The sequence below is a fragment of the Aquila chrysaetos genome, chromosome Z (assembly GCF_900496995.4).
Source record: "Aquila chrysaetos chrysaetos chromosome Z, bAquChr1.4, whole genome shotgun sequence".
In the NCBI taxonomy this organism is placed as follows: domain Eukaryota; kingdom Metazoa; phylum Chordata; class Aves; order Accipitriformes; family Accipitridae; genus Aquila; species Aquila chrysaetos.
This window is the reverse complement of record NC_044030.1, coordinates 6742165-6769721: the sequence shown is the minus strand read 5'-3', so window position 1 is coordinate 6769721 and position 27557 is coordinate 6742165. Positions and strand designations below refer to the sequence as shown.

General features: G+C 39.8%; 1 protein-coding gene across 6 annotated transcripts in view; it reads left to right on the top strand.

Moving 5' to 3' along the window:
- The window catches only part of XRCC4 (X-ray repair cross complementing 4), a 182281-nt gene extending 161794 nt beyond the window's left edge, over positions 1-20487 (top strand). For all 6 annotated transcript variants that reach the window (XM_030004059.2, XM_030004058.2, XM_030004060.2 and 3 more), the window contains one exon: positions 19647-20487. In XM_030004059.2, the coding sequence (XP_029859919.1) occupies positions 19647-19755 (109 nt within the window). In that variant the 3' untranslated portion in view covers positions 19756-20487. The remainder of the gene's footprint in view (positions 1-19646) is intronic.
- Positions 20488-27557: the final 7070 nt, after the last annotated feature.

Sequence of the window (27557 nt, the reverse complement as noted above, 5' to 3'; positions counted from 1 at the left end):
GCTGTGGCTGGTGGCAGCAAAAAATTCCGTAAATTCATCCATTTAAACCTCACTCATGCAAGTTTGTGCTTTGTCTGCTTCCAGTGATTTTAACAATGCATCAGTAGGATGTAGAGTGGAAAATAACAATGAAAACCAAGTGCTGTTTTCATTGCTGCATATGCATTTTGCTATATGCATCCCCTTAGCTGATTTATTACCTTCACATTTTGTTCTGTAGGTTAAATTAAGTCCTTATCTTTTGAATGAGTGGTTTTCTTTCAGCTTAAAATGTTATTTCATCCCTAATGTATGTGGCTAAATGCACAAGAAATTTAATGGTAAGTTTGGCATAACAGTGAATTCTTTACACTATTTTGATAATTCCTAACAGACTCTATAGCAGTTTTCGTTCACTTAATTGTAAAATCCATTACAAATATTTTTCATTATGTAGAAAAGATATGCTATATGGTTGATTTCCAAAGTTTAAGGCTTCAGGGACAAAAGTTAAATTTTCAAAACTTTTCCTACTTTTTCTAATGCTCTTAAGAAAATGCTTTGTCTTATTACTTAGCTAATTTCCTTGCAATGTTGAATTGTGGAATGAGGTTTTGTTTAAACAGCTCCAGACCATGCGAGTATTGTGTTAATGTGGATGATTTTAGGAGGAGTAAACTGTGTTCCAGTAAAAATACAGCAATAAAATTTGCAACCTACGATTCTTCTTTGATCATTTAGATTCTTTGGGATTTGATTCCCAGCATTGCAAATTGGGTCAGTAATTGATAGTTCATTGTACTGCCGTATAATTCATGTTTTTTGCAAAACCACAGCAGAGGCATGACTGCCTCCTGGCTAGGGTGAAAGGACTGATTAGGCAACAGGAACTTGGATCACTGAACTGCTTCTTCATGCTGGGCTCTCACACGCTTGGCAGAGTCCAAAGTCAGAGGAGTTTGTAATCCTGGCTCAGCTGTTTGTGCACCAACAGTAAGGGACTGTAACACAGAAAATAATATCAAAGGGGAGGACAGTAGAAAATTAGGTATGTGGACCAAAACCAGAAGGAATAGGGAAGGGGGTTTGTTCATTCACAGGAATCCTTATAAAATCAGTCGATCGATTGTTTCATGTGAGGTGCTGAAAAATTAATGCTGGTGCACACTGACAGCATTGGATTTCAACTGTGCATGGAGAGTGTGGATGGAAAGGAGGCGAAACTGCTTAGTCCTCAGACCTGTGGTAAGGGCAGGCGCGTTTCTGAAGGCGTTCCCTGCCTGTTGGCGCCTGCGATGTTTGTTATCATCCGTGCGCCACACGGAGAATGTGAGTAGGGAGGGGAAAACAGAAGCGGAAGATTATCTGTAACTAGGAGATCCTAATTATTCTGTGAAATGCATCTATAAAAAATCAAACCGCAGGAAATACAACCAACACAATACCTTTATGAAAAATTAACACCAACTAATCCAACTGAGTTTAAAATGTGATCTGTCTCTATTTCAATTATAATCCCCTTAATCAAAAGCCAGCATTTCTTACAATGTCATCAGTACAATGAGACGTTGTTTACTAGTCTAAGGAAATAGTTATGTCTTTAAAACGAGTCTTTTGTATCGGAAATCTGCCACAGTCACATTAAAGTACTATTCCATAGAGCTGTAAACCAAGAAATAGTTTATGGTTCACATCAAATCTGGTAAATCCCAACCTGGAATTACTCACCATTAGCTGTGTTAGTGAATGTCATTTTCCAAAATCAGTTTTGTCATTTTGGATTATTTTCTGTGCACTATATGTCACCAGTGTTTATCTTGCCAGAAACCAAGATACACTCCTCTCTGTTCTAAAATTAACCATTTGAGTTGAAAAATAGCATGTAAGGATGAATTGTTACGATAAACATATGCAAAGTTATTTTTACATGTCTTTTGTTGAGGTAACTGTAGTTCTGCTGGAATTGCCGTTAAACTTAAGGCCATGATTGTCCAGATCATAGGACTTGCTCCAATTAATATTGGTTAAATGCTCCTTTAACATACAAACATATAGAGAAAGGTATGTTTGATCATTTGGTGTTATTAGATTCTTTTAGTAAGAAAGCAGCACAGAAATTCAAGCCCAAGTGATTAATGTTCTGAAACAATTAGCTTTAAGTAAAAGATTGTCTCAGAAAAAGCTTTTTATTCACCTTGCAGTTATTGGTTTAATATTTACCTCTAGACTCTCTTTGGTGTATTCATCCAGAAACATGAGTTCAGCTGTATGACAGAAACTGAAAAAGCCAAGAATAAAGACTGTCCTGTCATAGCAGCAAACAGAACGACTCATCATTTCCCTTCACTGACAAGAGCCTTCAGAAACAAATTTAAGTTGGTGCTTACTACCTGTATTTTTTGTCTGGCAAACATAAAGTAAATGTCTGCCTTTCCTTCACGTGTTAGACAGTTCCCACTATACAGAGATATGTCTGTATATTTTAAAGGGAAATATTAATGGTTTTGTTCTACGATGGGGAGGACACTTTAAAAGCTCAGGTGCAAAGGAGAGTATAATCTGTATTTTACTTTTGAAAATGCCAAATTAAAAGCTGTAAATATTCTTTTTACTAGAAATGGTTATGTGCTATGACACTCTTCCAGATGGACTTCAGACCCACCAAGATACACATCTGAGTGGCACAAGAGACAAGGGGGGGTTGATGTTGGGTATTGGTAACAACTTAAGTCCTGCACTAAGCAAGATGCACATGCTTCATCAAATGAAGTCCTGCGTGGGTTTTTTTGTCTGCACCATGTCTGCCCCAGGTGCAGTATATTGCAATATTCATTAATGTTGGATGTAAGACTTATGCTGAACAGTGCCACGTACCATTCTAGTTTGTAAGCCTTTTTTAACATCTCTTCCCAAAAGTTAGGGATTTAAACTTGAGGGAGACCAGATGACTGTCTGACAATGTATGTGGTTTGGTCTCTAAAATAGTCATGTCTAAGAAAGACCAGAGTACCACTGGTGACAGGAGCATTGCACAACAAATTTCAGGAAGGGCAGTAAAGGTTGCTAGCCATTTTATCTGTCATGAATAGCAAAAATGTTGTATGTGGGCAAGTATAATTAGGTCATTGATTTATGAACCCAAAGCCCTAGTTTCCCAACATATCTTAAAATTAACATGGATGTATATTTAATATGTATCTTTGATTTGGCTGAAAAACATATCCAGAAAATTCCCAACTGGCTATACAATACCTTCATAGACATAGATTATTCCAAGGAGGGTTGGCAAGAACATGTCTTCATGAAGTTTGCTCAATAGCCTCCAATTTCAGATACCGTGAGAGTGTCAGGCTTTAAAATACACCCTTGGTGCTACAGAGCTCCCTGAATAGCTGTCATGTAAAGGACAAGTTCAGGGCGTCTGTGGACCACAGTTATTTCCTTGGACTTTTCGTGGAGGTAGGATATTGCAAGATGTGATGACTGCTGAAGCCCAAAGGCAGCAAGGGTGGCTGGGCAGTTACTTAGCAAACTGACTTCTAGATGTGTTGGAAGAGTCTGTTTCCAAATCTCCTGTTTAAGGTTGTTTTATTTTTCCCTTGAATAGTAGGGTTGGAATCTGGCCTTGCAAAATAGTTGTTAGTGCAGCATGCATTACTTATCATTGTGGGGTTTTGCAATAATAACAGTCTTACCAGGACTCTTCTCGGTATGATTTTTCCCAGTAGACTTTTCAACAGACATCTTGACAAATTGTTGTGCAAGGGTTGCCATACTCCTTGCTGGGTGTGTTTATTCCAAGGATTGGGTTTTTGATATCATATCTGCCCCCCCCCCCCCCGGCCCAAAGATTCTCTTAATTTCCTATAGCACAAAGAATAGACAATATTGACAAATTTAACTCAGCAAACTCTTCGGTGATTCTGGGATTTGCTTCTCCATTAAGGGAGTTCACGTTTGGAAAGGGTAGCAATACATCATCCATTGGAGGTTCTGCTAGAGTGGGGTGTACATAATCTTTGAAAACTCTTCCTTCCACCAAAAGCTGCCTATTCTGTAGCTGGCTGAGATCTAGCTTCTCCTGATTTGGACCCATACTGGGTTTATGCCAGCCAGCTACTGTGTTCCTGTTGCCGTCAGAGGCAGCACTTGGATTTTGCCATCTGGACTGCTGGACGATGAGAGTGGAAGCAATAAATGAAATGCATAGAGAGGCACGGTGGGAAAATAGGTGGTTTTGGCACTCATTTGGGACAAGCTGCATAAGCCACCACAGCTCAGACACACATGTGCAATGTGACTATTCTAAACCTGTGCCAATAACAACTTGCTTTTACTGCATAGCGTGACATCTGCTCACCTCTGTCCAGCAGCCACCTTCAGTCTGCCGGTGAAAGCTTCTCTATAAATGTGATTTTTGTCCAAACTTGTATTGCTTTGAGAGGTCCTCAGGAGACCCATACATTTCTCTCCCTAACCTAGGTTTGTAACACTTCAATTTTGAATATTCATACAAATTAGCACTGAAGTAGAGATGGGTGTGATATTGCTGGTGCAGGCAAAAATGAACAGAGTCCATGGAGCAGCCAAGTGCTGTTTTGTGGTGATGCAGAGCAGCATCCTGGTGGTATCTGCTAGTGAGCCTTGGAGCACCAGGGTGGAAGGCATCCCATGGTTCTCCTAAGGGGCTTGTGTGCCTCTGTGGCTGCTTTTACCTTCTCCAGATTATGGGATGGAGGGAGGGGGGAGCCCTGAAGGCTGTTCACACAATGATGCAACACTGCACAGGATAATTTGGGGAGGTGCGGGGGGTAAGTCATTTTAGCAGCACAGTGGTTCATCAGCTTCAAGCGTTGTGGAGGCCTGTCAACTCCAGTGAGAGGGCAGTATCTGTGAGGGAATTTGAATCACCTGGGTTTTTTGCTTTAAGAGAAGTGTCTTTGCATTCATTATGCCCTTTATTGATTTAATTCTAGCTGTTCGCTTCATATTGATCTGAACTGCTCACCAGAGACCGTTTCACTAGAGTTTTTGTCTTCAGCCAACAATTAAAAGAAAAAACTCATACCTTTGAATTAAGCATCATCTGTAAGAAGTGCTTTCTAGGAATGGCTAGTTTTATCACACTTCTGTTGTCTAGTTTGTGATTGCTGACATGTTATAAACACACAGAAGTGCTGAGGATGAATGACTCAATATGATAAAGCAGGAACTTTCCTTCCTCTGCCCCTGCCCCCAAGGCTTCATTTCTTTTTTGATCCAAACTTCAAAAGAATTGTCCTGAGTGTTCATGTTATCCCATTTTTCATCCCACTCTGTAAAAGAGGGATGTCTGTTTTTTTCCCCTCTCATTTCTGAAAGTGGTAATACAGAAATCTTACAAGAGGTATATCCTTTCATGATTTTCTGCTGCTTAAAGGCTTGAGAAGAACTGTGGGGTTTTGATAAGCCTCGAGTCCAATTCCAAGCCTTCTGAACCTGCTCATTTTTTTAATGCTGGGAACAGCTCTAGGATGCTTACAGGAAGCAAAATAACATCTTACTATACAAATTCTGCCTGGGAGCACGAGTATTTCTTTCTGCCTTGGTTTTGCAGCAGCTTTAGTAATCAAATAAGAGTTTTATTCTTTGTATCTTGTCTACCAACTCTCTCTCTTCTGTCTGTTAAGCACTTCCTGTTACGAAGAGAGTGTCAGTTAAATGTGCCTATCTGTTCATTAAACCATTGTGCAGGGAAGAACAGAAGTAGTTTAAGTTCGAACAGCCTCCTTTTCTGTAGGTATAGGCATCTTATCTGTGAGCAACAAATGATACTATGCCCATCAGTTGCTTTTAAATTTACTGCATGCTACCCCTTGTGCCTGGAGACAGCTTTGTTCTAATTCATTCCCTGAACAGTGTCCTAGGCTGTAGATTAATACATTACTTTTTTGTTGTTGGGGTTTTTTTGACTAACAGAGGAAAGTTGTGTTTTGTTTTTTTTAAAGAAAATGCAGCAATTGTGACTAGCCAAAGTCATTAATACTAGTTTTATCAAAGTGTCAGTTGTTCCTCATATACCATGCTGATTTACTTATAGTTTGGCCAAACCTCCTCTTTGCTGAAGGCAAGGAGATGTAACATAGTATAGATGGCACTTTAACGCTCCTAGATCCGGAACTGGGGTTTCCTTCTGCAGTCATTCCTGCCTAGGTTATGCATCTCTGCCAGATCTCCATCACATTAGCTGGGTCCTTTATGTGGCCCTGTGCTGTACTCTCTTTCACAAAGTGTTAATGCACCTGGCCTCACAATGAAAGAGAAAATCTTATTTCCTTCAGCGTAGAATTAAAACACAAATCGAAGTGGAGTATTTTTTTCCAATGAAGTTGACTTCATGCATCATTATTTGTTACTGTCTCCTCACTGGCTGCTCTGCAAGCAGTTCAACTCGAGGTTCTCTATTGACTGACGGTTGTTTCATGGAATATTTGAAACAAACGGGTAATCTGTCTTCTGTGAGGGATCTGCCTCCTGGTGCATCCAGTCATCGTTCAGGATGATTTTCACCATCACAGGGAGCTTCAGCTGAGGAGCTGAAGACTGAGTTGATGTATAGAGTTCAAGGACCATCTGGATGATGCTCTAAGTCACTTGGTTTAGTTTTAGGTAGTCCTGCGAGGAGCAGGGAGTTGGACTTGATGATCTTTACAGGTCCCTTCCAACTTGAGATATTCTAGGAATCTATGATTCTATAGACCCAGTGGCACTTCCCTGTCAGTGCTGTGGAGCCAGGTCCCCTGGGCATTAGGGGAAACACACATTAGGTGCCATATTGTCAGTGCCACTGTCCATGCCATGCTTGACATACAGATAGGATGTAGAATGCACCTTGTTTTGGCAGTTCAATGGTTTTTATAGTTACAAAGTTTGTGTGACTTGGAAGTGTGTGTGTAGGGCATTAGCATCAATGCTAGTTTCGCAAACAGCTGTAGCAAAAACTTTAGGCAGAATATGTTCTGCTGATAAATGGCAGTATTCAGGCTAAACCTAATGACTCATTATTATTTTATATTATTACATTGTTTCCTCCACAATGGAACATGTCTCTAGCCTAGAAAAACAGAAACAATTGATAAAATTTAAATGAACACACTTCCTAGACCACTGAAATTTCTCACACCCCACCAAGGGCCTCAAGGCCCTTGTCATATTTTTTCACCAGTAATGTCCAAGAGGGCAAAACAGGTCCCTTCCTGAAGAATTACTATGACATGACATATAGTTTTATTGGTGCTTTATGTAGTGTTTCAGCGTTCTGCAGTTAAATGGTCTGTTTCCTTGGTCTCATTGCATTCTCAACAGAAAATGGCTTGCAGTCTTTTTCTTCTAGAATAGAGAAAGCGTAAACCCTAAAGAATTACATTAAGCTTGAAACTTGACAGTTTGACAGTACCAAGCCCTCACCATAATTGCTTTCATCGGTTCCCACCAGATTTAGAATGAGCTTTTATTACTGTTGCCTGAATATCTTATTACAATTAGCAATACTGAGTATGAAAAGGTGGAATGGATTCCTCTTCTCATAGCAGCTGGTGGAAAGCTGGTTAATAAATTATTTTAAAAGCCATGTTGGTTATTAAACAGCCACACAGCTAAACAGCCTTCTCAGTTTGCTGCTTTGTTCCAAATATTTGTCTTATATCATGATTTTTTGCAGGGATCAATATCAATTATTTTATTATTTCATTAATGTTTCTTTAAAATGTTCTCATAGTTAAAAAAATGTGAATAGAATCAATATGTCAGCACCTATTAATTTCTGTACTGATTCTGTTGAATGCTTTACCCTGAGACAGACATTTGCAATGAATGCTATGTACCTGACAGAACAATGCAGAACCAATTACATACAAAGTGAGCACAGAAATATCACCATCGAAACCTAACCAGTGAGTAGGATGTCATTTGGGTTTGTTTCCTTGCTTCTGGTTTGTGTCAAAACCTAATAGCACACACAGCCAGGACAGTCTTGTTTGTTTATTTTTTGTTCTGTCATTAGTTTTAAAAGATAAAAAGCAATAAGATCACCATATACTTTGGACTAGTGTCTCGCTAGTGAGTCCAGACATGTCTGGGGAAAAAAAAGCAAATAGGTTAAAAATACAGTCCACTGACCTCCTGCTAAGTCTTGGGAGGCTGATGTCGGTGTGCTGTGTACAAAGAACCTATACAAAGCGAAATAAAGCCTGTTGGGAAACTCCCATCTTTTATGACCAGACCTATAATCTTTAACAGGCAAGAGTATATGTGTGTATGTACAATACAGTCAATTGTTATGGTACATATTGTTAGCAATAAAACTCTTCAGAAGATTCACTGGGGGATTAGGAGGGCTGCGTGCCAGCAATGTCATGGAGGGAACTGCAGCTCACCCCGCGCTGTACTGGAACAAGTGAAAGTGGGAACTCATTGCTCCTGAGATGAGTCCTCAGAGCTGGAGAGCTCTGGTAATTCCATGTGCAATCGTTTTAAAAGTGCCAATGACTTAGTCTAACTCTGCTCTGAAAGAAGCTGATTTTATTAAAAGGAGAGCTAAGCTAACCTTGAACTGAAAATCCGGGCTTTAGACTGAATTCTGAAAAATTCTTCTTTTTTTTCCTAATGATACCAGAAATGCTTTCTGCCTGCCAGATTTATTGGGAAGCTTTTCAAACAACTATTTTTATTTCTAAAAGTGCTTAAAAAAAAAAAAAAAAGGCTTTTTAAACAGCTAGGTCTTTTACATTGTTTGCATCCATTTGTACTATCTGAACTGCTCATTCTGATCATGAGAATTTATGCCAGGGCTGAAGCAGTTTCAGTGGGAACTCCTCTCTGTCTTCCTCTTTTGCTTTCTCTCCATCTCTCTCTTTTGCAAAGATACCTATTTCAGACAGAATCAAGATTCAAAATGTTAAAATTGTCACAGTCTTAATTAATAGAAGACAGTGACTTCCCTGCTATGTTGGACTATAAACCTATGTTTCCCAGTACTTTAGTGTGGATAAAATCAGACAGGTTTCCAGTAAGTGGACCTGTTACCAATAACGCAAGATGCAGGTGTAACTGCATTTTCAGTGATTCATCTGTATAGCACACTGGGTTGTTTTACACAGGCAGCATCTGTTTCACATGTACACCATGATTGTTCTACTCTGATTGACATCTGCCTTCTCCTAATAAAGTCCCAGTTGCCCACCTGTATGGTGCTCCCTTTTCTCTTAATGCATTTGTAAGAGAAAAGAATCATTTAAAGCACTGTGCTGAAACTCACAAGAAGGCAAACTATCTAAATTTGTCAGTACCAGCACAATTATCAAGGCTCCCTGTGGATTAAAATTTTATAAAGTTTGTGGTTTGAGTGCTGGTACAAGAAAACTTTGGTGGAGGTACTTCAGGTTCATACTAGTATATCACAACTGAAGATAAAATCTGGCTTAGGCTGTGGAACTGAAATGGCTTTGTAAAGAAAATTATTCTACATTGGGATCTTATCAATTTTGTCATGTTTCTCCCCCTTTTCATTGTATTCTGTTTTCTGCTGTGTTTTTCCTATTCCTATGTATTACCTGTAGAGACCCTTCAAGATTTTGGTAGTGTTAGAAGTTTACATGGGCTCACGGGGCACAGGGCCATTTAATGAAAGAGAAAGGTACTGAAAGTTACTGAATACACAGAAATTAACCCTGTCTCAGGACGCCTCTGAGCTGCAAATGGTCAGAGGCTGGAAAAGCACTCTGTACTCTTCAAAGAGCTCTTGGCTGTTGTTGGAGAAGCGGTTCTGGGCAACACTGGGTTGACCCAGGGACAGCTGTTCCTATGTTGGAGACATCTGGTAAATTATCTTTCTAATTACCTGGTTTAGATTGGCTGACATGGCCTGTTTCATCATTGCAGGAAGGCATGATTTCAGCCCGATGCAGGTCTCAGTGACCAAAATTGCTGAATGTTTTCTAGATACCCTGCATGTGAAATAAAACTTGCAGGTGTCCATGCCTAGCGCCAAGTCAGACAGGTGATGAGGAGGCTTGGAGTGTAAAGCATAAGGTGATCTCTCCAAGTAAGGGTGGTGAGCACAGGGGCATGGCAGCCCGAAGAAGCTTGGCTGTATGACACCAGTATTGCTCGTTCTCGTGGTTGCATTTATGCATCTGGTTCGTGGTCTTGATGAGCCTGATAGTCCAGCCTCAGATGCCTACAGTCTATCCAAGACCCTGCTCTTAATTTCCTGATTGACTAAGTGTCCCTGAAAGCCTGGAGCCTGAGAAGAAACATCTGGTAGAGGGACTTGGGGTGCATGGACTCCCTGAAACTGCACCTATATTTGTGGAAAGCTACTAATCAGAAGTTTCCATTTAAAATATGGGTTGGTTGCTGTCTTTCAGCTTGCTGTGCTCATTAATTCATGTCTTGTAACTCCATTGGTCATCTTGGTTCCTTTCTTAAAACCAAGATGGATGGCCTGCTAATGCAGAGAGAGGTCTTGACTAGTGGCCATCCTGGGCTCCCCTCCCTTCCACCTTTGGGGACAGATCTGCAGCAATCCCAGCACAGTCACAGCCAGTTGGGGTGTGACTGGTGCTGGTTTAGCACCAGTTAAGTCTCTGACCTTCATTACCATAATGCTGGGGGAGGTCCATGTATACATGAATAAGCTGAGACTGTCCCTTGATCCTGGTACAACATGTATGCAGACTGTTCTGCCAGGAAAGGAAATCTCTGAAATTTGAGGGCTAAAGAATTTTTCTGTGAATTTGACCATTTACGGAACTAAAAAGTAGAAAGGCTCATTAGGAAGAAAAACCCACTTCATATATGAATTTTTGTGAAAGAAACACATAGGGACAGTCCTGTCCTTTTGGTCAGTTGGGGTTTTGTTGGTTTTGGGTGTAGGACAACCTTTCTTAAAAATCTTATGGTCTAGACTCTTTCGCAGCATTTACCCAACAAGTAATGACTTGGCTATTTGGTCTATTGTTAAACGTTCCTGCTAAAGCACTTAGTGCAGATGTTGTTGCTTAGGCAGACCCTGAGAGCTCGAATGGATGGAGACCAGTTGGTGTTTTGGAGGAGAAAAAATGACTTTTGAAGCCTGCTATACAGGCTGTCTTGCAGCAATTGCATCATGAGCTGCACATGATTCCTGCTTCATATAATAATAGAAGATATATTTTGAAAGTGGCTTCTTTACTCCACCGAATAGACATTTTGATAGATGGGCTGTCTAAAGGGAAGATTGTTAAATCATCTTAACCACATGTCCAAAGAAAAAAGAAGTATTACCAGTGAGTTAAGAAGTTTGGGAGTCAGAGCCAGGCTCTTCAGCCCACATTCATTTGCTTTATGCACCCCAAAGTAAGGAATAGGGTTGACATTAGGTGGACAAAGCCTATGTCTGTTCTCTACCCTGGGTGAGGAGACATCTCAAGGATGGGTAAGGTATGATGAAAATGCAAAGATTTTAGCCAGAAAACACTGGCTGTTGCAGTGTTCAGGTCTGTTCTGTCTCAGCCAACTGTACCTATTTTTACTTTTTCCCTTGTGTTTTCAAAGGGCTGGATGTGCTGTCCCTCCCTTCTTTTTTTTTTTTTTTTTTTTTTTTTTTTTTTTTTGGTACTGCTGTTTGAACATGTTTCAGCTCTCACAGGTGTCACTGTAGGCAGGGATTTCATCTTAAATATCAAAGGTTTGAACTTATTTCAGAAAAGTATGAATGAATTCAGATCTGCGGCTGCAGAAGGAGCAGGAGGAACATAGGAGAGGTTGAATGGGAGTTAGGAGACGAAAGAAAAGAAAACACAATTCTCGGTACTAAAACAATTTTATATGCAATAGAAACCTATTAGAGAGGGGGAAAAAGCTTGTTATACTTTACCTGCTCTACCTTAACTTGTACATTGAAACCTGCTCCCAGTTTATTCAATTCACTGCTCCCAGATTTATTAAGAACTTCCTGCTGCTCTATCTTTCTAAGTGCATTTTGTTGTTAGAAAATACATACGTAAGTCATATCCATATACTGTACTGATCCAAAGTGGTTTTCTGCAATAAGTCGATTAAAGTGAATGATCCAAAACCTGTGGATAATAGGTAATCTGGGCAATAATGGGTTTCTGCTGGTGCCCAGCTGTACGTGTACAAATTGTTCAGCAGGGAGAAGGAATTTGCTTAATTAAGTCGTAGGAGTTTTTAAAAGATCATTTTTAGGATTATGTCCATAGATTCCCCAACATCCTTCTGAGAAGAGGACATTTTTAGCTATACTTGTTAATTTAGTAAAGATCACAGTACCCTAGTCTAGTATTAAGATGGAACTTTTCCTCATATGAACTCTGGACTAATCCATTTTTCCTTAAGAATAATTTTAATTTTATTAATTTGTGAGGTAATGGCTTTCATTCTGTAGCAGTCAATGCAAAGGGTGGACCCCAGAGAGTTGCAAGCTGAGGCTGTGGTTCAGAAGGCTTTGTAAGCATGTGCCTTACTTAAGCAAGTGCTTAGCTCCTGTTGAAGTCATTAGGATTTAAACAGCCACTGAGAGCCTCGATACTGGAAAGGAGTGGAAAATACGTGGAACATCTGCAGCACAATCTAGGTTTTAGGGTTGCTGGATTTTCCTCCAGTTAAATGCTCTTGTTTTTGTGATTTGATCCAACGTAGTTTTGCAGTTTTGTAGCTGCCATCTGCAGGCTTCAGGTTTTCAGGTGAAAAACCCATCCTGCCACGCTCCACCACTGCGCAATGGCTGCAACAGCATCTCAATCCCTCCTGTCCTGGGGACAACAGACGGAGGAGCACGAGGACACACATTTTCTTATGCAAGAAATTGCTTTGAGGACTTTGATTTGCCCCCTTAGGTCTCTGGCTGCTGCTTGTGATCACCCTGAGGGGATAAGAAAGGGTTAGGGAGAGAAAGCAGCTCCAGGGTTTGACAGCCTCAAAAAGGGTTATGACAAAATTTAGCCAGCCGTGCTGTTGTATAAATGTATATGTGATAAACAGCGCTTAACGACTATGAGAAATGGCTTCTAGCATTTGCCAGTAAATTTGCAACGTACTGGTTTTATGAAAGACCTTGACAAAATTCCTAAACAAAGTTTTCCTTTACTATATACTCTTGTACTTATGATTAAGAGATTTGTGTTTTTTTCCCAGTGAAGGCAGTGGTGCTAGTATGTTCCTTGAACTGAATGTGGTCTAGTTTATTTAAGCAAGAAGGACTTTAAGTGGAAATGAGCCACAGAAATGTGTGCCACTTGTCTAAAACAAACATGGTTTAGGCTTTTCCTTATAAGTGACATCTATTACTACATTTTTAAGTAGATCTTTGTTAGTAAGCATCTGCAAGTGCATTTGATCGGATGAAAAGATCCAAGGCTATATTTATATTACTAAACCGGAATGTTCTTTTTAAATAAGGACCTGCAACTATGCCAACTGAAGTTAACTGGGAATTTGAAACTGAACAGATACAACTCCCTAAAAAAGTACTGTCAGCATTGTTCATTTACACAATGTGTTGTCTCTGCAGCCATTTTAGACGTTACATATGGTTTTCTGAGGATCTTTAGACCATCTGTTTCATAGGACTGAATAGAATGGATGATTAATAATGTTGAGAACTGATCTCGACCAGTCATTGGAAGTTATATCAATATTAAAAGTTCTGTCAGTAAGAGATATATGAGTACCTTCTAAGTGTAGCAGACTTGTTTGCGAGTTTGTTCTTGCTGCAATCACTATATCAATTTCTGTGATGTTTAAGGGGTTCCCAGTTCACTTTTCTCCCTCTGAGTTTCCAGGGATATGTAAATTAAAAAAAACTTGTGTAAGCATAAATCAAAATTATCCCTCATTTGATAGTTTCTAGTTTTAGAGAACAAAGAGTGGTGCTTGCAAGAGCTTAAGACAGTGTTTAGCAATCGTCCTGTTTTTTGAAGTTTTGCTTTAAGTTTCGTTAATTGAGGGAATTCCAAGACTTATCTTACTGTGCAGTGGTTGTGATGAATGCAGGTGCAGCTGCAGCTTGACTTTCAGCCAGAGGTGGAAGCTTATTAAGGAACATTGATCCCCTGGCTGCACATTAAATTTGTGATTGCTGCATTGAAAATTTTCTTCATTAACTGTGTAATTGAACAAGTTTATTATTATTATTATTGTTGTTGTTGTTGTTGTTGTTATCATCTTCATCATCATCATTATCATTATTATCTGTCTGCTGACCTTAACTGAGACTAGACTGTTTGCTTAATACACTGACTGTAGAAAAATGCCACACATAGAAGGTTCTCTAAGAAGAATGGAGTCAGTATCCTTAAAGCTAGAAATCATTGGTTTGGGCTATTTCTTGAGTATTTTTCTCTAGCCTCTGTGAATTTGTATTGGGCCCAGGTACAGCTTGAGCTCTGATGATCTCTGACACCACTGCTCTCTTCAGGTGATTGAAATTGGCAGAAAAATTTTCAGTTTCTTCACTAACATAACTGAGGGGAAAGTCCATCAACTGTAATTTCAGATCATGAAGGTGATTGTATCCAGCAAGTTCTTCATGACTTGCTGGGGTTTACATTTTGCAAGATCAATTAGAAATATATGTTTTTTTCACATTATTTCTAGGAATAAATGCCAGAGTAGACTATATCTGGAAGTTGAATACTTATAATACTGCCAAAACCTAAACCAAGTTATTGAGTTTCATTTTCCATTTAAAATTGAATTTAAAAGAAAAATACCTTTATAATTTACCTTATATTATAGTCATTGTAGCATTTCTGTAAAGGGGAATATCATCGTATTTTTAACCACATGTAGTTTCAATTTAGTCTACTTATATTTTTAGTATTCAACTTCAAAGAGGTCTGTCTGCACATAGTGTTCTTGATGCATCTATTCATATAAGAGGCTTTTCCCCCTCCTCCATTACACCATTTCTTTTTCTTTTATAGTTGAACTTTCCTCTTTTTGGCCAGTAGGTACAGGCAGTCAGTACAATGTCTCCCAAGAGAGCTCACACCATGGGGCATCAGTTATTCAAGGCCAAGGTTTTATGTATAGCCCTGAGCTTTACTCTAAGCTCCTTTCATAATACTTCCTTAATAACAATGGCTGATGAGTACCTTTCTTCTGAGGACTTTCTGTGAAGATGATATTTACACAGCCAAGACAGCAGATTGCTGATAAAACAAAGAATCCAAGTTTTTCTCTTGGAGCGAACTAAAAGTACCATCTCTGGAGCACAAATGTTGCTCTGAGCTTTTGCCCTGTCAGTTGCAATGCGAGCGTTCGTTGGTGTTTGAGGTGTCTCACCTTTGTTCCTATGTTAATGCTGTAACAACCACCAATTCTGTGTTTATGAGCTGCTGCTGCCACCTATTTTTATGATACCGAAGAAAGTATATATCAGATTATATCCTCTGTTAATATTTACTCATGTTATTAAACCTTCATTTTTTTCAGATTAATGATGAAAATGAACTGTTAAACCAAGCTAAAGAAAGATATACAGACTGAGAAATTCAGCCTTTTCCTAAAACACTCTACACATCTTCTGGGAGAGCTGAAATCTCCTCTTTTAGTAAAATGCCAGCTTTTGATTGGAACTGATTATTTTAATTACTAAAAAATGAGGAAATAATGTAATGGTCCAAGGACACAAGTATGCCTCCTAGATTATTTAAGTTTCTTGGGAAACTTTTATAGCTACGTTAATTTACAAGGGTATTTCTCTTTTCAAATCTCATGAGAGTTGCTCAAGAACAAAAACTTCAGTAAAATTGCAACCACAACGTGCTGGGCTGGCTATACAAGCATAGCTAAGTGCGAGAACCTTTCATCTTTCCAGCAAGAAGTACCTCAAGATGAGCAGTTGTGCTGATGTTGCCACCTCCGACCTGATTTTCCTTCAGCACAGCTACAATTTGTTTCATCTTTTTGCCACTAGGAAGCTCTTTTTAATCATGTCATTTGTAGCAGTCACATAGGAAATTATTTTCTACTTCATACTGCTTCACGAACATTATCTAGTGGAACTGGCTGTCTGTTGCAGCAGGAACGGTGTTGTGCAGATCTTCTGTGGGGTCTGTGTGAACTCAGGAATAATTCATCACAAGAAACAAATGGGAGTGGTCCATCTGTCCTGCTGCAAAAGAAGGTGTTGTGTTTTCTCCCAAGCTATGCAAAGCCATCACCCTGCGTGGCTTTGAGTTTCTGTGCTGTTTAGTTAAGTACTAAAGTGTTGCATGTCTTCTGTTTCTTATGGCTCTTACTCAGCTGTGGAAAGAAATATCAAGTAATGTAACCACTTTCTTCCAGATCTTGGGCCAGAATCTCAGCTGGTGTAAGTCAGCAGAGCTCCACTGACATTATTAGTGCTCCAGTGATTCACACCAGCTGTGGATCTGGTCTTCTGTCTCAATTTATGAAGGGCTTGAACTAAATGTCAGGAAATATGAAATGATCTCTTATAGTCAGCCGTTCGCCAGATGTGTTAATAGCGTTTAAGTTTACCAAAATGCAAGCCTTCAAAAAGTGATCCAACAGAAGAATAAACTTTCAAGAAGAATGCCTTACTTTCAGCCTTTTTGGCAAGATAGGACTATACAACTCACTGCAATTTAAAGAAATTAACTCAATTATGCATCAGGATATGGTAATACAGCTTCAGCGAGAATCCAAGATTCAAAATAATTTCACAGCACAATACAAGCTGTTGGCATTCAGTGAATAATTGCCATGCAAATAGGAATCATCAAGTCTTAAAATCAAAATTAAGTTGCTGATGAACCTCGTGTAAAGAGCCTAATGCTTCCACTTTGCAAGTGTAGTTGGGTTTATTCTCAGGCATGGTGACTACAGCTTTTGGTGATTAAATGAGGACCATGTTGTTACAAGAACACAGAAGCTTAATAGTTCTAGCTGTGTAATGTTAAAACTCAACAGCAATTTGGCTTATAGATGTGATCATGTATAGTGTTGAAAACAGTTATTTTAGCCAATGAGGATAAAATTGTTGTTGACATTGCTTAAGCACTGTCAGGCTTGCTTTTCAAAATCAGAAAATGCTGGAATAGGTGAAACGTCAAAGTCAACAAGTGTGAGGTCTCAGAAGTCTTTTAGTCTTATATGCCTAGTCTTATATGCCTATATGGCATATGAGCATATGCTTTAACAAAAACTTCCAGTACCTGAAATAGCCTGTGGTGGTACAGAGGTCTTCACAGCCTAATTTATTTGCTGATGAGACCTTTCAGAATTAATTAAAATGATCAGTGTGTGGCTCCATACTGTGTGATTTACGTATGTTCTCACTGGAGACTTAATGCTTTGGATAGACCCAGAAAGGTAAAAGAACAACACACCTTCAATAAGTAAGCTTGAGAGTCACACTGTGTTGGGATATGCTACCTATATTTAAAAAAAATAAGGGTACAAATAAGTTGATAGCTGGCAATCAGAACACCATGGAGTGATCTGATCCTGCTGACCAGAGGTCATTGGCTAAGGGTCCGATTCTGGCAGGTTTGTTTCATAGTTAGACCAAGTGACTTTTGATGAGACACACATCTGTCTACATGTCACTGCATACCAAAAGGAAAAAAAAATGCTTGGACACAATTTATTCAGACCTGAAGGAAAGTGTTTTGGAAGAGTTCACAGAGAAAGTTAGTTAGACTTCCAAAGAAAGTAATTATCATAATCTGAATATACCAGTACGTTGAATTTAAAGTGATCCGCAGAAGTGGGGTGATGGATAGAGTGGTGAGGAAACCCTTCTGAATACCGGAGAGCTCTTAGGAAGTGACAGCATCCAAGACTCAGCATTTACTGGGCTTTTGCTGATTCCCCAGGAGTATGGGGGGCTCCACCTTGAAATAAAAATCATTCCCCAGGTTCACAGCAGGAAACATCATAGTGAGAGCTCTGAACCTCCAAGGGCTTGACAGACTTGAAGTGTGAGAGGCTATGAATCACGCAGTGGCTGGGGTCTTAGGAAGCTCATTGCGTTTTGAAGATTGCAGTGTTTTATAAAAACTTCTGCTCCCTAGAGATTTCTGGGTAGTAGTTCTGGGAAACTTGGTTCTGAATCTGTTTGAAACCAAATTTAAAAAGAAAAAAAAATTGCTGAATTTCACTGGCTATATTGGCTCTACAATGTGGAGAGGTTGAAGGCAAATGCTTGAATTAGTCTGAAAATTAGGATTGCTTTTGCATGCCTCATTGCACTAAGCCCGCATATGGCAGCATTTGAGAGTAACACTTTCCATCACTTCTGTCTAGTTCTTCCCATTCTGGTGGCTGATGTGTTGGCCTTGGTAATATATGAATTTTTCACCTTCTGTCAGGATTACACCAGTGGAATATACCTGGGCATGAAGCCATCAACTTTTATGAAACTCCAACCAGTCCAAAATCCTACAATACAAGCACATCAGGCCTGTTCCCTGCTTCCTACACCAATTCCCTACAGCATACTGAGCCAAGATTAAGAGATTATGTCTTAGTTTCAAAGCAGCTAGTGATATCGACCTGGAATATCTAGTCACCAACAATACCCATATCTGTGATCAGTAATTTTCTTCTTAAAGCTCACAAAAGCAAAGTTGTCTGTGCAGGCTTCAAAGATTTTTTGTGGATTCAGCCTGTACATGTAAGATCAATTCCTATAGGGATCAGAAGCTGTTGCAAATGCCACCGTTTTTGGAAACACAAGATACCTTGCCTTCCCAGGCATAAGCAGAGCTGTCTTTATCAGACTGGTGTCTCGGAGAGAGAGGAGAAACATTGAACATGGGCTCCTGGCAAACACCAGGAGCTTGTATAGCCAAGAGACATTTAAATGACCTACATTGATGAGGGCAGTCAAAGGAGTGCTGAATAGGACTGACTGATGCGGAGTAGCATCTTATTCAATGTGATGGATGTCTGATTCAGGCGTGAAGTTTTCAGGTAGGACTCTGTCGTGTGCAGCTATCTGAGGGCAAACCTTGGCATACACATATCAGTGAATGGCGAGTGCTTCTATTTGCATACATTTATAGCAAATGTAAATACAACATACGTACAGGGGAAGGCCAAGGATTTGAAAGTCCCCAAATACCTGAATTCATGTATTATGATGGAAGGATTTTCATCACTTGCCTGTTTTCTTCTGCTCAGCTGTTTGGAGAGAGGCTTGAACATTTGGGGCATGGACCTTTGGGACAACTGAGTCTGATTCTTCATACGTCTTCATGTCAAACTGATGGACAACAGACACATTTAGTGCCAGGGAAAAAATACAGAGCAGTTAACAGAGCATCATCCTGTGCAGTAGTAGAAGAGCAGATCCTTTGTATGTTTTCTGCATTTGTTCTGCTCTCCCTAGCTCTCCACGTGAAAATTGTGAGTGAAATGGTCATTCTCAGGGTCCTAAAAATTGTAACAAAATAGCTGAAGCCTTGACATTTATAAGCTGAATTTCATCTGTTGTTTTGCCATTGCCATCTCAGCAAGTAATTAGGTCTTACAAAAAGCACTTTTCTCTTACATGTAACCTTAACAAAAAGCTCAAAATACACTATTAAATGCTTACCTTGGTGGTGTAGATGTTGGAATTGTTTATATCTGTATCTAAATTTGTTTCAAATCTCTTTGCTTTCTATTTCCAGACCTGATCTGGCCTCTCAGAAGACATCGGACAAGCATTTGCTGGATGTGATGTCTCTCGAAACACTGGAAAACACTTGTGAGCCAGAGGACCTCTTTGATGACATCTAGCTATGTGTTGGCTGAGAAACTGAGAGACTGGTGCTTCTAACAGAGATAAGCTATAAAACTAAAAGGCTTTGTTATAGACACTGAGCTGAAATCTTTAGTCTGCAGTGGTGTTCGATGACATATTGCTCTAATCCTATTGCACTGCACTTGTCCCCATTCTTCACTACACAGCTGTAGACCCTTGGCCTGCTAGGCTTGATTGGTGACAGCCTTGAAATCAGTTCAGCCTCTGTGTAGATCTTTTATCATGTGTATCTGGGGAAGGAGAGCACCACCATACCATTTTTACATCCTAACAGTCTCTGGCTGCTGATTGTATCCAGCATCAACTGATTTCCAGATGTCCCCAGAGAATAAGTCAGACTTAAAGAAGATGAAGCCTACCACTGTACTTCACTTACATACTGCCCCTTTCTTGAGAAGCTCAGCTTAGACGTGGCCTAGCTAAATCATCTTCAACTTTGATTGAGATATAGCTTCCTAAACTGTGAGTTTAGAATATCTTCTGGTGTGAAGCATCCAAAGAAATGTCCTTTCAGTATTTACTTGAAGGTTCTCTGTGGCATTATGCGTTAGATGATATTCTTGCTTTTGGGAGTAAAGTGCTTATAAAGTCAGTATTGACTCTATTTTAACCTTCTGTAGAAACCCATAGCCTTTAAATTTGTCATTTTTCATACTTCATCATTTTTCTTAAGGTGATTTCTAAAAAAATAAAATGCATTCTAGAAATACATCAATTTTGTTTTTATTTGCTTAGACACTCTATGAGTAAAGGGACTGGTTAGCAAAGTGTGTTAATGCATGACCTTTTCCTGCCCAAAGCTGGTGCATTCATTTAGATTTAAGGCTTCATCAAAGAAAAAGTTAGCAACATGTATTTACCTTCAGCAGTCAAAATCAAGTGTACAGAACTAAGCACGCACATCAGGTTTCTGCTTTGCAATGTTAAGAGCCTGAATCAATTCTCGTTTAAGGCAGAGGGAGCCAGTGCTTCTGTCTCAGAAAGGATGTGATCCAACAAGGGTTTTAAATGTGAGTAGTCCTATTGAAGTAAGCAGGACTACGCAACATAGTCCTGCTTCTGTGCTGTATGGCTTGCAATGGTGCTTGGAAGCTACTTGGTATTGTTGAAATGGCAGCTTATTTAGGCCCTGATTCTGCCAAAATTCAATCCTATATTTAACTAAAAGCATCCATGTCAGTATTTGCAGGATCAGGATTAAGACCCTACACGAGGATCTGGGAATATTATATTTAAGCATTGCTTTCTGAAAAACATGGGTCACAGCATTTTAAATTCACAAAGGGCTTTGGGACAATGTTATAAATCACACAGTAAAAATATGAATGGTCAAAATATTTTGCTTGCTACAAAGGCTTTCTGCCTGAGAGATGACAGGACCACAAAAGACCTATTCATACACCCATTCATAGACATTGCCTGATTTAAAATCTTCCAGTGCTGATCTGACAATGCTTTCAGCAAAAGCTTGTATATAGTTTCAGTTTGAATGTTAAAATGTTCCACGACTTAACCCAAAATACAAGAGCTTGGTTTAATTGTGCCTGCAGCAGAAAATTAAGGTGAATGGAGCTGAACATCCCATGAAACTCTGCTTTCAAGAAACTGTTGGTTTCTAATAGTAAAATGTTGTTATATAAATAGGAAATGTTATACGCAGTTGGCAGGTGCTATGAAGTCTGTCAGAATGTTTATTCTTTTCTCTTTTTTTGAGGTTTATAGAATCAAGCCAGGAGTTGAGCAGAAAATTACGTGATGGCGGATACATAACTTGGACTGTGTGAGCACAGGTGTGTCGTCTAGTTAGGGTAGTCATGGTACAGAGCCAGTTTCCAGTCAGCTGAGACTGTTTGTATACACAGGAACACCTCCTCTCTCCTCGAAACCTACTTACAATATGTCAGTCTCCACAATCATGTGAGAAGAGTTAGTGTAATGCTCCTCTCTGAAGATTTATGTAAGAAACTATTACTTTTCTGCTGATAAGGTTCCCTTTTCCAGTTGACTTTGAAGAGGAAAGACCCACCAAAATGAGTACAAGTTACTTGTGAGAGCAGAGGTAGTATTGCAAAAGCTGCAGAAAGTCAGTGGAACTTCTTTATGATGCATATTTGTCCACAAGAAGTGGGGACGTGCACTTTATCCTTCAAACTCATTCATCCCAATGCATTGAAATAGACCCAGTGGCCTTCATTGACCAAGCCAAGTAAAATCTGTTTCAAACTAACCTATGATTTTTGGGAAGGGAACTCAGTAATAACGGCTCATAACATATTTTTTAAAAAACTACTAAATTAATATGATACTCACTGCTGCTTAGTTAAGTCTCTGAGAAAAGCTGGGATTTTGCTATCCCTCCATGCTGATGGAGTTCCTGCTGCAGAGGCTTTCCAAAGCTTACAGAGCAGAAAGGTTCCCTTGTGAGTCAATAGACAGTGCTCCTATTCATATATTGAATATAATGTTCACCTATTTCACAATGGCATAACATCTCCTAGTTTATGTTCATGCTATGATCCACCATAATCCTTGGATTCTTCCGTGCAGAGTTACTGGGTAGTCACTTGTTTTTCCATCCTGTGTTTGTGCAGCTGACTATTCCCATATGGGTTTAGTAACTGGCATTTAACCGTATTGACTTGCATCCCATTTTTGTAGCTGATTTGTGTAGTTTGTCAAGATGATTTTGAATGCTCATTCTTCCTCAGTTTGGTATTATGGGTGGACGTAGTAAGTTCATTCTCCGTTGCTAACATCCAGACCATTAATGAAAACATTGAACAGCTCTGGACTTAAGCCTCACTCTATTCATCCTTCTACTTAGTAGAGCTACTAAACTTAAACTTACTTTGTGAGCATGGTTTTCTAACTCACCTTTTGGAAGACCATGTTTTCCAGGCGTGCCTATAAAACTGTCACATGAAATAGCCTGATGTGAGATGTCAGTCAATTGCTTCTCCCCTGTCCAAAATATTTTAGCGGTGACAGAATACAAAATAGAGAAACATGCCCACAAATCGTTTTTCAAGTCAGGAAATTAATCAAAGTTAGGAAATGCAGATCAAATTTCAAAGGCCATCCTTAATTAATACTTCTCTTTGATATTACTCTGCAAATGATTTCCCAGGTAAGTTTTTTCTTCAGTTTAAACTGTACTTTTGGGGAAGATAAAACATGTAGTTGTTTTACAGGAGGAAAACCATGCTATCTTTCATTAAAGGTTTAAACTTGTCTAGAGTTTTATACTTTTAATGTAACTACTTAAACAGAATGTATGTTTTTATGCATAACAATTTGTCATTTGAGGTCAGGGTTTATCCAGCAAATCTTTTAGTTCAAAAAGATTTACAATATTTTTTCCAAGAGAAAAAAAAATGTTCTGAACCAAAAAAACCCACCCTCTTTTCTTGAGGAAGTGCTGTATAAAGTATTGCGTTTGGGGTGAAAATATTTTCATTCTGAGATAATGTTTTGGCAATCTATATCACTGTTTTAACTACCTTCTTACTATTATTCCCAAAAGTAGACACTCGTGTGTATTTACGTGTGTATTAGATACATTGTTCTTCCTTGCTTTGTACATGTAACATATAAATGTTTGTGTGCATAAACATGATTGCCTGGAAATGTTTAGTACAGTCTAGCTGGCTTTGACAGCTTCTGCAGTTTGATCTAGCAGCCTGGAGGTACTTGAGGAAAGAAAAAGCCTTTACACATGGGAATTCAGATGCTGCTAAATGTTTAAGGTAAAGCTGCTTTTTTCTGGCTTGCCATCTGCTTTGTGAGAAAAATAAAATGTGGAAACAGTGAAGTAAGAATGGTAGGAAAACAAGGCAATAAAAGCATGTCCAGACTGCGTAGAGACTGAAGGTAATATATTTGAACATCTTCTGAGCAGCACTAATATAGAAAAATGTGCCAGGAGCTGGTTATCCTATTGAAAGAGGAACAGCTAAAAGACGGTTTCCATCTTCTGGAAACCCTGTTCTATTTCCTCTTGTGTTCAGTAATGCATCAATCCTCTCATCAGCAGGGGTTAGTACCTCTTTTCTGCTAAATATTTTTCTGCTCTAATTTTATTCTAATTCCCTTCACAAAGTCTGAGGTCTCATCGAATCTTTTTCCTAAATTTCCCTTTGGCAATCTGTCATCCTCTGTCTCATTTCTTTTCCATATAATGTTGGTCAACATCTGAATTTTCATCTTTCTGTGACCATTAAATGATTACCCTGCTGTTACACTCCAAAACCAATTTCATTCATAAAATCTATCAGTATTAATCTGCTAGTGTTAGGAAAATGAAACACTGTATATTTTTAAAACTGACACTACTGAAAAGGAAAATACCAAGCCGAAGGAAGATTACTTCTGGAGGTCCTTAGGGATGAGCCTAGGGGCCAATCTCATGCAGCATTTTCATCAGTGGCTTTGGCACAAAAAGTAGGAACTCAAATGAAACCTGTTGATGATGTGTATCTCTGAAGTCTTATGAGAAATAGCTGTTTCTTTTTGAAGTAGAAGCAGCAGCTACCTTTAAACAATGCATGAGTAAGGCACACAGGGTTAGAAGTTTCTGATGTGTGTTGCATTGTGGAGATTTGTATGCCTGTACAGGGAGGGGGAAAAGCACAGGGGGAAAAAAACAGTAAAGCAGTGAAAAACCAAGGGCACGCCTGAAAAAAGCTCTAGGAGTCCAGCCTAAGAAAGAGAGAGAGAGCATGTGAGAGATGGCAAGAAACAGAGAAAGTGAGAGCACTTTTGGCCTAAATATTGACTGGAAAAGGGGATGAGGACTGAGCAGAGGCACCTGACCCTGTTTAATTCATTCTGTTTGGGAAACAGGATTGTAGCAGATGCCTGGCATTGTCTGATCTTGAATTGCCTGCTAATCCCACTGGTCAGAGGGGATAACAATAACCACAAAATGACCTGGAGAAAAAGAATGACCATACTATTTTCAGGTTAATTCTTGGGAAGGAAGGATAGCCCTGTTTGGGGTTTTTTATGGCTCTTTTTGTCTTGTGCAGAAATATTTAACTGAAGAAGATTTTACTGTCACATCTACAACATCACAGAGTCACAGGACAGTTGAGGTTGGAAGGGGACTCTGAAGACCACCTAGTCCAATGCTCAGAGAAGGGTCAACCATAGCAAGTTGCTCATGCCGTGCCCAGTCCGTTGTGATTTAGTAAGCAGAGAATAAATTTCATCTGCATCTTCCAAAAACCTTTAATATTTATAAATAGCAGTTCTGAATGTAAATCACTCTGCTGGGATTTTATGAAGCTTCTGCACTCACCTGGCAGCACCACTAATGAATGCTGCAGTCCCATCCTACTGCAAGTGTGTCTCTGTCTTCGGTGCTTATATGTGCCCCAGGTACTGTAAAGGTTCTCTTCTGCGTGTTAGCTTTATGCCTCTGCTTAGACTTAAGCCAGTGGGTCCTAGCTGGAATAGTCTTCACAATTAGGAAACAAATACATTAAACTATTTTAATACTTAAGCTGAAAACTGCTGTCCTTATTATCCTCTGTTTGTGAAGGTCCTCTCCCACAGAGTTGTCATTTATTTGAGAGAGACTGAGAGGAATATCTAATGAGAAAATGTAGATCCAGAGGTAGACATCCACTCTAGTACTTTCTGAAGGGCATGAAGATACATATTTAATTATCTGGTTTTATGCAACTACTATTGTTATAGTATTTGTCGTGTAGTAGTCATCACTATAGCATGAAGTACCTATGTTGCTCTGAGTAAATTAAATAATATCACATTGTCCATCTTTTCCTGCTTAATTAAATATCACTTGGAAGTCCTGCCTCTCTTTTCTAGTGCACAGTTCTGATTCACATTGATTGAGCCTGAGATCTGGATTTAATCAAAGCATCTACCCCAATTTTCTCATGTAGCCTGTTAGCTTCTGCTTTTCTTTCTGGGATGTACAAGATCCTCTTTGACTTCCAAGGTAGTTGAAAGGTGATTTTAAAAATCAGTTTTAAATTTTAACCAAAAGCCAGGGTTCTAAGCAGAAAAGGCAGGAAATAGTTGCACACCATCCTCCAGACTCACCTCCAGACTGCTTGGGCCATGTAAAACATAAAAAGGTAGTAAAATACATTTACAGGACTATTCACAAACCCAGTATGGACAGCTGATTCCAGAGGGAGATTAAAATCACTGCCCAGGACCACTTAAATTTAGCGCTACTCTCATTGTCAAGCGAGAAAGAAAGAAAACCAATAAGGCACAGCTTTGCTAATGCTTCCTCAGTGCTTGGCTGTTACTAATGCTTTGAAGTGCAAAGGGAAAACCTGTGTCATAAATGACAAAAACTAGCGATGGAAAAGCCCTACCCTGTTAAGTCATCTCATTCCCCCTTTTGCCAAACTTGCAGGGAAAAACTACAAGATTGTGCCCAGAGGCGCTGGTCAGAGAGGTGAGGCACGGGTGGAGCTTGGGAAGGAAGTGAGCACAGTTCCTCCTGGGATGCTGGAGCTGCTGAGCCACCCCATGCTGGAGTCCTCCTGGCCAAGTTGGCTTTGCCTCCAGCGGTGAGCCCAGGAACATTGAGCGCAACCGATCAGCCTAACGTAGTATCCCAAATGGTGGGAAGCTGCTGCACGTGAAGGATGTGAGTGGAAAACTCTCTGGGCTGGATCATATATGAGTTGAGACGTTCAGTCACCCCAACTCCTTTGGCAGCAAGGAAGAGTTGGGTATCTTCAGCTTACCTATCTTGGAATGAGATGACTTGCTCCCAGGTGATACCCTCTGTTTCTTCATGAGTATTGAGGGAATGTAGATGGCAAACATTGAAGCTTGTGGCTGCTTGAAGCTGCTTGAAGCTGGGTAGGTGACCATGGGTGGCCAGGCAGCCACTGTTGTTGTGGCTTCTGCACTCCCGAGAGTGGTGAAGTGGTTCAGAATAGCTGACCTACAGGGTTGTCAGACCCTTTCAAGGTGGTGGGCAAAAGAAGTCACAGCACACAATGACGTGTCTGTCGGCAGTTTCGGTGTGGTCCTTTTCATATCACCTGGGCACAGCTGACGTCTGGACCCCCAAGGCCTGCTTCTGCAGCACTTGGGGAAAGGCATGTTCTCCAGCTGCCTTCGCTGCTGCTTGTTCCTCGTGTATCGTGCAGATATCAAGCAAAGTCACCTGAAAGAGGAAGCTGACTTTTAGATTTTGATTTTCAAGGATAATAGAAGAGCTTTTATGCCACAAAGAATTAGGGAGACAGAGAATCAAAGAAATACTTACATTAAATAGTTGTTAAAAAATATATCAAAATATGAAATTCTGTGATCAAGCAGAAATCCATCTGCAATGACACAGATTAATTTGTTCGGGGTTCTTACTATTCTGGGTAATTCAAAGACCTGTCTTATGAGTTTCCCACATCATCCAGGTGATTTTTTTTTCTCCTTTTGACTTCTTGCTACATTAGGAAAGGAAGTACTAGCAATACTCTCCCATACTATTTCCACATGGCGAGCACATGGTTAATTTTCCTTCATATGGAGGGAAGAAGTTAAGCTTTATCCTTTCCGGTAACCTGCTAGAGAGGCTGCTGGCAGCCCTGGAGTGCACCCTGATCTAAATACCATTTGCTCCATCACTCCTAGCCTCTGTCTCGCAGCCCCATCCAGAAAACCCTACAACCTGTCCTGAGCCCAAAGGGCATTTATGAGTACGTTCAAACTGAAATGCTGCCAGGATGTAGCCTTCTCAGCGCCAAGCACAACTGCTCTGGCACTTGGCATTCAGCGAGGCAGA